At 37.5% G+C, this 15471-nt stretch overlaps 1 protein-coding gene across 2 annotated transcripts in view; it reads right to left on the bottom strand.

The window, feature by feature from the left end:
* Nucleotides 1–15471, bottom strand: part of GRID2 (glutamate ionotropic receptor delta type subunit 2) — a 1566068-nt gene that overhangs the window by 374668 nt on the left and 1175929 nt on the right. For both annotated transcript variants that reach the window (XM_030916966.1, XM_030916977.1), the window contains one exon: nt 1374–1475. In XM_030916966.1, the coding sequence (XP_030772826.1) occupies nt 1374–1475 (102 nt within the window). The remainder of the gene's footprint in view (nt 1–1373; nt 1476–15471) is intronic.

Genomic DNA, 15471 nt, shown 5'->3' with positions numbered 1-15471 from the left:
TTATAAACTTTGATGAACATCCAATTAGCATCAACATATCAAAAAGTCCTCCTCTCCTATTTACTAGTTTTTCGGTTTACTTAGCCCATAGGAAAATCTTTTTCAAAATTAACAACAAGTAGACTTTTCTGAAGAAAAATAAAGTAGTAACTATGGACTATTATGTTTTGACCACAGGCTATAAACTAGCACATGGTGAAACACATTGGAATAGCAAAGGCGAATGTATGCCTTCGTGGTTTATGGCTATTTAGACAGAGCCCATTTGAGTATTTTACTGTTTAAGAATATTTCTATTAACATCTTGTTGTATGTATCTATTAGGAGAGAAAATGGTAATGTATACACTTATGATAACAGTTACCATTTATTGATTTTTTAAAAAGTAAATGAAATTGTATCAGATCTTTCCCAGGTATAGGTAGACTCTCCTTATCCGTGTTTTCTCTTTCACCAGTTTCAGTTGTCACCCAGTCAGCCATGGCCCAAAAAATATTAAATGAAAACTTCCAGAAATAAACAATTTATAAGTTTTGAATTTGCCATTGTTCTAAATAGCATGATGAAATCTCACACCATCCCACTGACATGCCCTAGATGTGAATCATCGCTTTGTCCAGCATATGCATACTCTAGACCCTACAAGCCCTGCACAATGTGATTATGTTGGAAGAAAACATAAAACTATCCACAGTTTCAGGCATTCACTGGGGGTCTTGGAATGTATCCCCCATAGATAAGGGGAGACTACTGTAATTCTATTCAACATTCACAGAATCATTAGATGATAAACTCTATCAAGACAGAATTATATCTGTCTATTTAATTTGTCAGTGTCCTCAGTAATCAGCACTGAGTCTGGAATACAGTCGACAATAGATGCCAATTAAACAACAGCTTCCCTTTGAAGTAGGTTCTCAGGAGAAAAAGATTCTTAGTTTGTTAATATTTCACTCTTACAGAATGTACATTTTACCAAGTCTACCATTGTTTGGCATGGTCAGGGTTATGTTCATTTATAGTTTCAATGTTCACTATATGTTCTCTATTTATGTTCACTATAGTTTCCATGAAAGAAGGCCTGAGACATACCTTTACTTTATCATGTGTAGAAAACTGTAGAAGGATGGAAATTGAGCCTAAAATGTCTAAGAAAATTCCTAACACATGCACTGTAATTAAAAGTCTGCAAAACTGTGATCCTGATTCACGTAAATTGAAGGCTGTAAAATACGACCATTAAAAAATCTTAGAACGTGTATTTAGAATTGTTAAAAGCTCTTTTAAGATTATGTCATCAGTTAATAAAAGAGAGAAATGTAGGATAAAGTAACCAGCAAAAGTCAAAACCACAAGGCTCAGATAATACTCACCAGAACAGTTACCACACGTAGAACCACACCACGCATGTTATTCTCCAATTTCTTGTCAGTCAGTGACCCATTCAGACCTGTGACAGGATTCCAGCACCCAAGCTGAAAGATAAGACAGCTTTGGTCATTTTTCTGTCAGAACAGTCCCATCACCTCTGTATAGCCCTTATGGAGAACTATGTGAAAGCTCTTAGAATAATTGGTATAGAAAGAGTACTGCACAGGTTTTCTTTTTAAATAGGAAATGAAGTTATTAGAAATGCCATTTCTTGCATTAAATATCATCATATGGCACATGACAGTACCCAACGTGCTTTAAGAGGCTCATTGAGGACATTTTACTTAATGAGGAGTTATATATACACCAATCACTAAGTCCCAGTAATGCACTAATTGGAAAAATAACAGCACATATAACTCTAACATAATGTCTATTTTAATATATCAATTACTGTAAGTTAGATTCTCTAATAGTTTCAATGGTTTTAATTTGATCTTATATGGCTTTTACTGGGAAAATAGACACTTTTTTAATATGGTTAGAAGGAGAACTGCTTGTATTTGAAGAAAAAAATCATGTATATGGCTTTGTTTTCAAAGTATTCATAGCACGTAAAACAATATAATTTGCCTTTTTGTCAGTGTTATCAATTTGCTTGGAATATTTTGGCAGAGCCTTTCTCTTAAAGTCTTGCAATGACTCACTGCTCTTTACTCATCCAAATAGTGGTTCAGTTTTACGCTCTTACGTAGGTCTTAATCTCTTGGAATATATAAATCTGAAGGCTACCAGTTTTTAAATTACTGTCTATATATCTGAATGGGAAAAAAATTGATGACTCTCCATCAAAAATAAGGAGAAAAGAAAGAGATGATTTGACTTGAATTAGCAGATAACTGTTTACAGACGAAGGCTGCAGAGAGAATGTTGTAATGCACATCTTGGGAAGAAATGTCCTATTATTCATCCTGAAACCAGCTCCATGAGCCTTCACATTCTGCATGTGCAAACTTAAAAATGTAGCAGATCTTTAGTCATATTCAGAGACTGTTTTGATTAACTGAATGGTCATAAGGGCAAATGGTTATTTATGCTGTTTCCTCCTGATGACTATGATTTATTTCTTTTTATTGCAGTTTTTCTGTAGCTTCCAAAGTCATCTACATACTGGCTGGCAAGTCTTCCCTACAAATAAACAATTTAGGTGCTTCTTATTAAAACCCAAGTTTCTCTTTGAGCTCCCCAAAAGGTGTTTAATTAAGAAAACTAAAATGTACATAATATATCTTAAGAAAAGGGAATGTCACAGTATAAACAGCAGAGCCAGCTTTTTCCTTATTAAAATAATTTAGAAAAGGCTGCTAATTGTTGGTTTCAACTGTAAAAGCACATTAAATTCATACAATGATATGTCATTCTTAGTTACATAAAAAGCCTAATTAGAACTTAGATCCAATTAGCAAATCCAAATGTGTTGAAAGTCTAATTATCAGAGACATTGTGGTCCTCTTGCCAAATTTAAAACTTTCATGAAATTTCTTTTGAGCTTTTCTCTTCTGAGGTCAACAAAAGTCTATCTTCAATTGCATTCCCTGATGTGTGCTTTTCCTAATTACTTCCTCAGGAGGATTTTACTTTCCTAGACCAAATAATATTGGTGGAAAAAGTGATCTATAACATTAAGTGAAGAGCTATTCCAATATGCTATCTCCACATATTACAACCATGTAACTTAATTTTAAGTTTCACAAATAGCTTTTAGGATATAATCTTGTTCATGGTAAATATGTCTAAGCTGCCAAAGCACACACAGGGATTTCTTTTCTGTCCCCTTTAGATTTGTCTCTTAAGTTTGGTGAACCTATTGTCAGTTTGTGTAAATAAATGACATCTATTAGCACTAACTTGACTGTACCATTTTTGTGTACTGAATAGTCAAAAATATCAGCAACTGGATGAACAGTGAAACTTGAGCCATTTGTTTCAACAATGCTATGGACAAACATTTATAAATATATAATTTCCAGTTTCTTTAGAATGATGTTTTCTTTTAAACATAACTGAACATGGTCAATGGTTTTATAATTCTAAAGTACTCTAGTATTTGGAGGTTCCAAATAACAACAGCAAAAAAGCATCCAAGTAAGTAGAATAGGTAAATATATCTCATCTTCTGACCTAGGCAGTGACTTAAACATTATTTATACCATGTATAATATTTATTTTCATTTAAAATTTGTAATATTTAGCTAGACTCTCTCATATATATTATAAGACAATAATTTCTCTCCATTGCTTGACAAAGACTTTTCACCTTTCTATGTTCTCCTTTTGTTTTTTTCCATCTGACTCATATGTCCTTTGATAACAGTATTTGTACAGTTGTTCTTCTTAATAACAGCAGTCTAGATTTTAGGATTGGTAAGTTCCACTTACTTAACTTAGTTCTTCCTTCAAATATACAAAGAAACTTTAATGTTTCCTAAATATTAGCTGTGGATGTAAAGAGCTAGGATGCTCAAAGACTGAATTTGGGAGTAAAGAATGTTTAGGATACAGATTATCTGGAAAACTAGAAATAAGGTACATTCTCTTATCACATATCATAACGGGGTATAACTAAGAAATTATTAAGGAAATAAAACAATACTTATTTCCTGTATTGATTACATTTTTGAATGCTGTTTAATACTTTCTATGTGTCAGCCATGGTGCTGAGCTTTTTATACATGTAAACTCCACAATGACCATATGAGAAGGTGCTCTTACAATTGTTATTTAATAGACAAGAAAACTAAGGACTTCATTAAGATCACATATTTACTAAGAGGTGAAATTAGTATTTAATTCAGTTCTTTTTAAAGTCCAGATACAGCATTTTTGATTGAGGTGTTGTTTTATAGCTTATGAATCCTTTTCATAAATGTGATCTATTCGAGGTAGGTAGGGAAGATATTTCTATTTTATAGTAAATGACATTGAGATTCAGAATTGTTAAGTGTTTGGTTTTTGTTTTTTGTTTTTTTTTTTTTTTTTTTTTTTTTTTTGAGACGGAGTCTCACTCTGCCGCCCAGGCTGGAGTGCAGTGGCCGGATCTCAGCTCACTGCAAGCTCCGCCTCCCGGGTTCCCGCCATTCTCCTGCCTCAGCCTCCCAAGTAGCTGGGACTACAGGCGCCCGCCAGGTCGCCCGGCTAGTTTTTTGTATTCTTAGTAGAGACGGGGTTTCACCATGTTAGCCAGGATGGTCTCGATCTCCTGACCTCGTGATCCGCCCGTCTCGGCCTCCCAAAGTGCTGGGATTACAGGCTTGAGCCACCGCGCCCGGCCAAGTGTTTGGTTTTATACTCCTGGGCTCAAGGGATCCTCCCACCTCAGCCTTCCAAAATGCTGAGATTATCGGTTTAAGCCAGAGCACCCAGCCTGGATTTCTCATTTTAACATTCCTTAATTTCTGTTCATATCCACTTATCTCCTTGAGGTTCATTTCAAGCTTTTTTGATCATAAAAACTTTTTTTTCAATAATAAGCAATAAAGATGAATTAGATTCATACAGATTCAAATTGAGTTTGTATCTGCAACTGGTAATATTTCTTGTTGCATAGCAAGATTGACAGGCATAGTGATTGATAAAAACTAGGAGAACTTCACTTAGGTTCAAGTGTGAGGCTTATCTAACAAGTCCTCTGGTTTCAATGTCTGAATTCTCATTAGTTTGACTTCTCTGGCTATGTGGAAATGGTTGTTTTTGTCTGCTGTGTCTTTGATTTTGTTTCTTTCTTTCTTTTTTTTTTTTTTTTTTTTTGAGTTAAGACTAGTAAAGATAACACATAAAAAAATCTCATACCACCTATTCAGCTGAGTGCTTCCTAAACAAAAAACAATAAAGGTGGCCCCTGCAGCACATGAGACTTACAGAAAGTCACACCGCCGATGGCAAAACAAGATTCACTATCTTTTGTGGTCTGGCAGTCTGAAGAAAATTTAGAACGGATAAAAAAAGTAAACCCAATTCAATTTCCTTTCAATTACATTATATTGATTTCCTATAGTATTTTCTGGTTATTGATTTCCTATAGTATTTTCTGTCATTTTAAGACCTTAAAATGCCTAGTACTTTAATTATTTCCTTCATTGGAGCTTTGGCAATAATACTCTTGTAACATTATGTTAAAATCAATGTAATATCTTGTGTTCTACAAACTGGGTTGATGTATTTGCATGAGCACAGTAGCGTGCTCCTAACATTATGTGTACTAATGATCAAGTTTTCAATATTTACTCTTTCTTCCTCAATGTTTCCACTCCTTATTTTCCATGGGCTGTAAGGGATGACTTGTGACTCTTGGGTTTAACATCATTATTTTTCAGTCAGTGTTATAATGTCAAAAAGAGCTGAACTGCTCAATTTTAATTTTATGCTCAATAGTTTGTAGGCTTTAATAACAGGAATCAGGAGAGCTCTTAATTGAATACCAAATGGAATTCTCTCCATTTGTTAGCTTGTATTCATATGGAACAAATGAAGCCTGTCTATACCACCAATGCTCCAGCTACCGGACACAAAATATCCACTGCACTGAGGGCTGTATGCTACCAGCCATAATGTTTCATTTACTTGAATTCTCAGCTTTCTGACAAAAAGAGGGAACAAAAAGTCATAGGCAAAGCAGCTTAAAAGCCAGCCACTTAGAAATGTGCAGCATTTATTTGGTAGATATTACTTCTGTAATGGGATAGAAAGTGTAAAAAATACATATGGCAGGTTGACTCAGATACATGTTTTATAGAATTAAATTGGAATGTTTTCCACTTTGACATGTGAATGAATGCAGTGTGCCAGTAATCTCTCCAATGATAATTTTCTTTATGGCATTTCCACCTGCAAAATAGGTTCAATTTGTAAAATGTTCTCCCTAGAGGATGATTATATGCTCCTAAGATTCTATACCACAGTATGGTCATTACCATAAAGTAGTAGTCGTTCTTGAGATTATGTAGAATAGCCTTAGCACTTGAGTTTCCTTCAGGAGAAAATGACTTTGAAAAGTCAGAAAAAAAATCACATGGTTCAACTACTTTTATCTCCCTGTTTCACTACTGAAAACAGAACCTTCATACTATGTAACAAGATGAACTTGTTAACTGATTCCTACAAATGAAGAAAACATGAGAACCAGTATATATATACACACACACACACACACAAATGTATATACATATATCTATATATAGACATATTTGTATAAATACATATATAGATACATATATATATCTATATACACATATGTATAGCCCACAGATATTTTATGCAGTCATGATAATCACTCTATTATCAACTGGCATTTAACTGATTTAATGATATTCTGCTGTTTGTATAGATTTTCCTTTCTTTTATAATTCTTCTGGTATAAAATTAGCATTACACTACATGCAGAGGCAATATATCATACCAGTTCAGATAAGAAGCTCTAGAAGAAAACTGATTGAGTTCAAGTACCTGCTCTAACACTTACTTGGTGTGTGCTGTTGAGTTTCAGTTTTCTCATCTCTCAAATGGGAATAGTAAAAGTGACTTCTTCATACAGTTTTTGGGACCACTAACTGATTTAAAATATGTTAAGTGTTTAGAAGTGTTCACGACACACTGAGACTAAAGAAGTGTTTATTATTTTTCCTATATAATCAGAATTCTTTTGTTCCTTGATGAGTCTCATTCTTTGGGTGACTTAGTAGTCTGAGTGATAAAACATGCCCTTAAAGCCGTGGCTTTCAACTTTTGTTGACTATTAGAATATTTTGTAGACTATTAGAATGGAAAGCTTTAAACAATTCTGATGCTCCAACCAAACCCCAGGACTATTAAGTCAGAATCCCCAGGAGTGTAACCAGGCATCAGCAGTTCAAAAGCCTTTCCAGGTGATTCCAATATGCAGCCACGGTTGAAAACCACTGCCCTAAAACTTGCTTCAGGCCAGGCGCGGTGGCTCATGCCTGTAATCCCAGCACTTTGCGAGGCCAAGGCGGGTGGATCACCTGAGGTCAGGAGTTTGAAACCAGCCTGGCCAACATGGTGAAATTCCATCTCTACTAAAAATACAAAAATCAGCCGGGTGTGGTGGCACATGCCTGTAATCCCAGCTACTTGGGAGGCTGAGGCAGGAGAATTGCTTGAACCTGGGAGAGGGAGATTGCAGTGAGCTGAGGGCACCACTGCACTCCAGCCTAGGCAACAGAGCAAGACTCTGTCTCAAAAAAAGAAAAAGAAAAAGAAAAAAAAAAAAACTTGCTTCAACACACAGGAAATGCAAACTCATAGAATGGCTACTTAACCTCTTTGAATAAAGTCACTGTTTTGACTGGTTTCGTTTGTGAAAGCTAACTAGGGATATTGTCCCAAACTACTGTTTAATAATAAATATGATATGAATCTATAAACCATGTGCCTTGTCCACAGTTGTACTCCTAGCTCTTATCGTAGTATTGTTGTATTGGTATGTGGCAGGTTCGAATAAACAAATCCATGATTTAAAACTCTTGCTGTCTTTTTTCTTTTCTTTTCTTTTCTTTTCTTTTTTTTTTTTTTTTTTTTTTTTTTTGAGACGGAGTCTCGCTCTGTCACCCAGGCTGGAGTGCAGTGGCATGATCTCGGTTCACTGCAAGCTCTGCCTCCCGGGTTCATGCCATTCTCCTGCCTCAGCCTCCCGAGTAGCTGGAACTACAGGTGCCCACCATCGCGCCCAGCTAATTTTCTGCGTGTGTATTTTTTTTTTTTTTTTTTTTTTTTAAGACGGAGTCCTGCTCTGTCGCCCTAGGCTGGAGTGCAGTGGCCCGGATCTTGGTTCACTGCAAGCTCCACCTCCCGGGTTCACGCCATTCTCCTGCCTCAGCCTCCCGAGTAGCTGGGACCACAGGCACCCACCGTCACGCCCGGTTAATTTTTTGTATTTTTAGTAGAGACGGGGTTCCACCGTGTTAGCCAGGATGGTCTTGATCTCCTGACCTCGTGATCCACCTTTCTTGCCCTCCCAAAGTGCTGGGATTACAGGCATGAGTCACCGCGCCCGACTTCCTACTGTCGTTTTTATTCTTCTTTCGTTTTGGTTCTCCAGTTCAAGCTGAATGAAAAACCAAAATGTTCCCAACTAGACACCGTGTCCTAATATGATGTTGTATCCCTGAGAGTTTTCACGATTCTTTGGGGTCATTCCCCTCCCTCAAAGTCTATTAGCTTTCCTTTTCTATCTGATCAGAACATTATTATTTTTTCTAATAATATTTTAGCATGTAATTACTACAACCTGATAAAAGTTGCTGGATTTTCTTCTCTTCTATTCCATTCTACCTTGAGACATTTTAAGATGTTCGTTTAAAAATTGCATTAAGTTCTCGCTGTCTTCCTATCTCTTCCATTAAATAATTAACTACTTAAGGTCATGGGTACCATGTTAATCATTTTTCTGTCTATTACAGTGCCTTTTCCCATGTTTTGTACCAGTAACGTAATTATTTTTATGAAACTGACAAGGCTAATGTAAAGCATTTCTATTGCAATTTAGATCTTTACTCCTAAACAATAAAAATCTCAAGCTCAGCCATCTCCTTGTATTTCACTATCATTTCACTGTCTCTACTTAGATACCTCAAAGGGAGCTCAAATATCTCTTAAGATTAAGCTCATTATCTATCCCTACTATCAGCTCAGTCCTACTAGCCAAAAATCAAAGTGTCAGTCTCACCACCTCTCAGATCCAATCCTTTGCCCTAGTCTGCCAATTTCACCTCTTTAAAAAAATCTTCTGAATCTATTTAACTTGCTCCTTCCTACCATACTAGCCGAAGCTAACTTCATAGCTTCCCTTTACAGTCTTTCATTGCAAACATAAATTCAGAGATTACAACATCTGCTTAAAGTCTTGCCACAGTTTTCCAGTATTCTTAAGATAAAGGCCAAATTTCAGATGTGGCCAACCAGAATTTGCATGATTTGGTATTATTGATATTCACAGACTCATGTCATAACACATTCCCTCTCGTTCTTTGAATTCCAACCATATGAATCTTCCTATGGTTTCTTGAGTAAGACATAACCCTCCTACCTTGAAAATTTAAACATTGTTTCTAAAGCACTGACTAAAGTGTATCAGAATAACCAGGGGAGTTATAAAAAAAGATTCCAACACCAAAGCCACACCCCATGCCAATGAAATCAGAATCTGGGCATGAAATCTAGGCATCAGTATTCTGTAAAGTTATGAAGATGATTCCAAAGTAGAGCCAAATTTGAGAACCAATGGTTTTGAATATACAGTTTTCCTTGATTGGAACAATCTTAGGACACCAGCGATTCTTTACTGACTTAGTAAAGTCATTTTTCCTCATCCTTTAGATCTCCATATAAACACCTATAGTTTGGGGTAAACTCTCCTTGATCTCCTGCCCCCACCCCAGGCTACCTCATATCACTGTAATATAGAATCATGTTCCTCTCTTTTACAGTAATATTGTAGTTAAGTTTTTTAAATATATATTTTATATCTATTATGATTAATATTGCAGCAATTATCTATACATGTCCATGTGTTCAAGAAAAATTCCTGTTTTGTTTCCTCTCTGCATTTATTAAATACACAATTCTTGGCACAACGTGAGACTTCAATTTTTATTGGATACTAAACAAATTTAGATGATTTTTAAACAAGAAACTTAATACATGTTACAGTGATTGTGCATCATTTCTTTCCTTCTTTCTTTCTTTCCTTCTTTCTTTCTTTCTTTCTTTCTTTCTTTCTTTCTTTCTTTCTTTCTTTCTTTCTTTCTTTCTTTCTTTCTTTTTTTTTTTTTTTTTTTTTTTTGAGATAGAGTCTCGCTCTGTTGCCCAGACTGGAGTGCAGTGGCACGATCTCGGCTCACTTCAGCCTCCACCTCCCAGATTCAAGTGATTCTCTTGCCTCAGCCTCTCGAGTAGTTGAGATTACAGGCACACACTACCATACCTGGCTATTTTTTGTGGTTTTAGTAGAGATGAGGTTTCACCATGTTGGCCAGGCTGGTCTCAAACTCCTGACCTCAGGTGATCCACCCACCTCAGCCTCCCAAAGTGCTGGGATTACAGGCATGAGCCACCGCACCTGACCTGTACATAATTTCTTATATGATGCTTTAAATAAATATCTCACTATATAGCCAACACTGTGTTACCAGCTATCAGCTGAGACTTTTCCCCCTTTTAAATTTAGATGGTGAATTTCCAGGCCTTCAGTATGAGGAATAATGATATTACCTAACCCTCAAGAGAATAAAATAAGTTGTTTTATTGGAGTTATAATCTGAACAGTTATATACAAGCAACCATAGCAATAATAATAATGAGTAATACCTAATCTACGTTAGATACTTTTCATCTATACTATATCTCACTAGAAAGAGAACCACCAACATACCAATGAAATATAAACTACTGAATCTTTTGGGAGGATTTCTCCTAGAAATCCTCTCGAAGAGTCCAGTTCCAATCAAAAATCTCTGTATGATTTTGCCCTGCCCTAGGCAATACAAAGGCTTTGCCTGGCAGGCCTTTACAGAGGAAAGCTTCCCTCCCCAAACCAATTTGCACAGACAATGCGCTACAGTCTCTGATGGGAGTTCCAGTCAAGGAATTAGGACCCCTGGCCAGTCATGTTTTATCCATATTTGCATTCTTAGCCCAGGAGCCTCCATTCAGAGGCTTCTTTACTGGGGACTCTGAGAAGAGGCCTTTCCAGGAGCCTCTGCCAAGACCTGCTTGTTGGGGGGAGTGGGTACCCTGGAGGACACTTTTCTCCATTCTGACTTAGTACTTGGTACTTTCCCATTCCTGGATCTTCCCCTTGCCTCTTCCCCTGCTCTCAGGTCCATAAAACCATAGGAACTTTTTGTTTGGGGTTCCCTTAGCAGTGAGACAGTTATCCAAAACTGGACTAATGCATCTGACCCTTGCAAGGTGCCATCTTGTAGGGAAAATGAAACATAGCTGAAGCCAGCACTTTCTTTCTGGACTCTTGACTATACTATCACAGTAAGTGGAGTAATAGCTTAATTGTTACTTTCATTTTGGCTTGTTGTCTTCACTGAATACTTCCACATCTGGCAGCTCAGCCCTCCCCAGCTCAGCTCAATTCTTAACATCTCTTATTTAATAAAGGTGTTTTATGTTTACTGAAGACTTCTTATGAAGCAGGTATTGTGCCAATCATTAGATATTATTTATCTTTTTTGCTATAATCCTATCAGTATTATCCTGATATTATTATAATTCTGCTTATTTACCAGATGTGGAAATTGAGAATTAGAGGGATTAATTTACCGGTTCCAGGCTACTCATCTAACAAATGACATAGGCAGGATTTGAACACAGGCAGTGTCGCTCCAGAAACTGCTGTCATTTTTTACATCAATGAGAGACTATTTTAGAGAGAAATTAGAGCAAGCGTCATGCAGACAGCTATAATAGTTTTAATTGCTCACTTCTCAAGTTCAGCTTTGTGTTTTGGGGTCCTTGAGAATACATATATATATATGTATTTTTTTTTTTTTACAATGAACCTTCTTTTATGCTTCATCTATTCAAATTTGGTTTCTTTCATATGAGGCCAAAAATTTATATCTAACATATATGGACAGTATGGTAGATTTTGTGAATATATATCTAACTCAACATAGAGAAAAGAAGGTATTTTTGAAAGCCAGATAAAGAAGTAAGGAACATTAGGATGGGTGGTTAGATTTTATTTTCAGTAAAATCTGTTTTTTAAAAACCTTCGTTTCTTTATTTGAAAATGAAATGGTTTGTTAATGAAAAGGATTCTAAACTCAAAACTCACAGCTTATTATTGATTGGGTTTACTTTGTGAATTTTTTTATATTATCAGAAAAGCAATGCAAAATATATAAACATTGTTGTAAGTATTATTAGTAGTAAGGATGAGTGATATTTATAAAGGGGAAGCTTATGAAATAATTTATGTCCCTTACTAGACTGCAAGTTCCTTGACTCTTCTATTCACTGATGTATGGCAAGCACATGGAACAGGCCTAGTATGCAATTCACACACAGTGAAAATTTATTGCATGAATAAATGGGTCTTATTTTTCTCAAAGAAAGAACTAAGTCTCAACAGCATAGAAGAGTTTCGTGGCAAGCAGGTTTTATTTCAAGATGAGAAATAAATCAGTTAATCTCATAAAACGTCTAGCTTTGTGATTCTACAATTGTTTAACATGATTGGGTTGACACCAAGAGTCATCCCTGTGAGGAACAAGAGAGGGCTTCTTATTCAGGTTTTCCAAATTGCTCTCACTAGAGATAGTACAATCAACCATTGCAATCAGTTTATCTGATGCTAACACCGACATGACACTTGTCTAGGTCACCGTATGATTCTTCCTTTCCAGCTCCCTTGCTATCAGATGCCTTGCTCTTGCTGAAAATGTGGATGGAGTTCTTGGGTTTCATTGGTAACTATGAATCATCAAATGAGGAAGTGCACCTCTGAGCATTTTTATCGACTTTGAAGAGAATTTTTATTTTATTGCAGAGTATTCCAAACATTTAAACAATTGAAACTCCCATAAATCATGAACTCAACAGGCATGCTGAAAATGCTAGTATATTTCAAAAAATTGTCATTTTTTCCTTGTGGATTTATGGGTTCTTCTAATTACTCTTTTGTTAATCCTCCTAAATATGCTTCCTATATCTATGTCCATTCACAACTCTTAGCTATAACCATATATGCATGATAAGTATGAGAAAGTCAGAGGCGGAGCAAGATGGCCGAATAGGAACAGCTCCAGTCTCCAACTCCCAGTGCGAGTGACACAGAAGACCAGTGATTTCTGCATTTTCAACTGAGGTACTGGGGTCATCTCACTAGGGAGTGCCGGACAATTGGTGCTGGTCAGCTGCTGCAGCCCGACCAGCGAGAGCTGAAGCAGGGCGAGGCATTGCCTCACCTGGGAAGCACAAGGGGGAAGGGAATCCCTTTTCCTAGCCAGGGGAACTGAGACACACAACACCTGGAAAATCGGGTAACTTCCACCCCAATATTGCACTTTAAGCAAACGGGCACACCAGGAGAATATATCCCACACCTGGCCGGGAGGGTCCCATGCCCACGGAGCCTCCCTCATGGCTAGCACAGTAGTCTGCGATCTAACCACAAGGCAGCAGCAAGGCTGGGGGAGGGGCGCCCGCCATTGCTGAGGCTTAAGTAGGTAAACAAAGCTGCTGGGAAGCTCAAACTGGTTGGAGCTCACAGCAGCTCAAGGAAACCTGCCTGTCTCTGTAGACTCCACCTCTGGGGACAGGGCACAGCTAAACAACAACAACAAAAAAAGCAGCAGAAACCTCTGCAGATGAAAACGACTCTGTCTGACAGCTTTGAAGAGAGCAGTGGATCTCACAACACGGAGGTTGAGATCTGAGAACGGACAGACTGCCTGCTCAAGTGGGTCCCTGACCCCTGAGTAGCCTAACTGGGAGACATCCCCCACTAGGGGCAGTCTGACACTCCACACCTCACAGGGTGGAGTACACCCCTGAGAGGAAGCTTCCAAAGTAAGAATCAGACAGGTACACTCGATGTTCAGCAATATTCTATCTTCTGCAACCTCTGCTGCTGATACCCAGGCAAACAGGGTCTGGAGTGGACCTCAAGCAATCTCCAACAGACCTACAGCTGAGGGTCCTGAGTGTTAGAAGGAAAACTATCAAACAGGAAGGACACCTATACCAAAACCCCATCAATACGTCATCATCAAAGACCAGAGACAGATAAAACCACAAAGATGGGGAAAAGGCAGGGCAGAAAAGCTGGAAATTCAAAAAATAAGAGCGCATCTCCCCCTGCAAAGGAGCGCAGTTCATCGCCAGCAACGGATCGAAGCTGGTCAGAGAATGACTTTGACGAGATGAGAGAAGAAGGCTTCATTCCATCAAACTTCTCAGAGCTAAAGGAGGAATTACGTATCCAGCGCAAAGAAACTAAAAATCTTGAAAAAAGAGTGGAAGAATTGACAGCTAGACTAATTAATGCAGAGAAGGTCATAAACGAAATGACAGAGATGAAAACCATGACACGAGAAATACGTGACAAATGCACAAGCTTCAGTAACCGACTCGATCAACTGGAAGAAAGAGTATCAGCGATTGAGGATCAAATGACTGAAACAAAGCGAGAAGAGAAACCAAAAGAAAAAAGAAGAAAAAGAAATGAACAAAGCCTGCAAGAAGTATGGGATTATGTAAAAAGACCAAATCTACGTCTGATTGCGGTGCCTGAAAGTGAGGGGGAAAACGGAACCAAGTTGGAAAACACTCTTCAGGATATCATCCAGGAGAACTTCCCCAACCTAGTAGGGCAGGCCAACATTCAAATTCAGGAAATACAGAGAATGCCACAAAGATACTCCTCCAGAAGAGCAACTCCAAGACACATAATTGCCAGATTCACCAAAGTTGGAATGAAGGAAAGAATCTTAAGGGCAGCCAGAGAGAAAGGTCGGGTTACCCACAAAGAGAAGCCCATCAGACTAACAGCAGATCTCTCCGCAGAAACTCTACAAGCCAGAAGAGAGTGGGGGCAATATTCAACATTCTTAAAGAAAAGAATTTTAAACCCAGAATTTCATATCCAGCCAAACTAAGTTTCATAAGTGAAGGAGAAATAAAATTCTTTATAGATAAGCAAATGCTTAGAGATTTTGTCACCACCAGGCCTGCCTTACAAGAGACCCTGAAGGAAGCCCTAAACATGGAAAGGAACAACTAGTACCAGCCATTGCAAAAACATGCCAAAATGTAAACACTATCGAGGCTAGGAAGAAACTGCATCAACTAACGAGCAAAATAACCAGTTAATATCATAATGGCAGGATCAAGTTCACACATAACAATATTAACCTTAAATGTAAATGGACTAAATGCTCCAATTAAAAGACACAGACTGGTAAACTGGATAAAGAGTCAAGACCCGTCAGTCTGTTGTATTCAGGAGACCCATCTCACATGCAGAGACATACATAGGCTCAAAATAAAGGGATGGAGGAAGATCTACCA

This window comes from Rhinopithecus roxellana, chromosome 2, assembly GCF_007565055.1.
Source record: "Rhinopithecus roxellana isolate Shanxi Qingling chromosome 2, ASM756505v1, whole genome shotgun sequence".
Lineage (NCBI taxonomy): Eukaryota > Metazoa > Chordata > Mammalia > Primates > Cercopithecidae > Rhinopithecus > Rhinopithecus roxellana.
The sequence above is the reverse complement of the archived record's forward strand: the minus strand, read 5'-3'. Positions and strand labels throughout refer to the sequence as shown.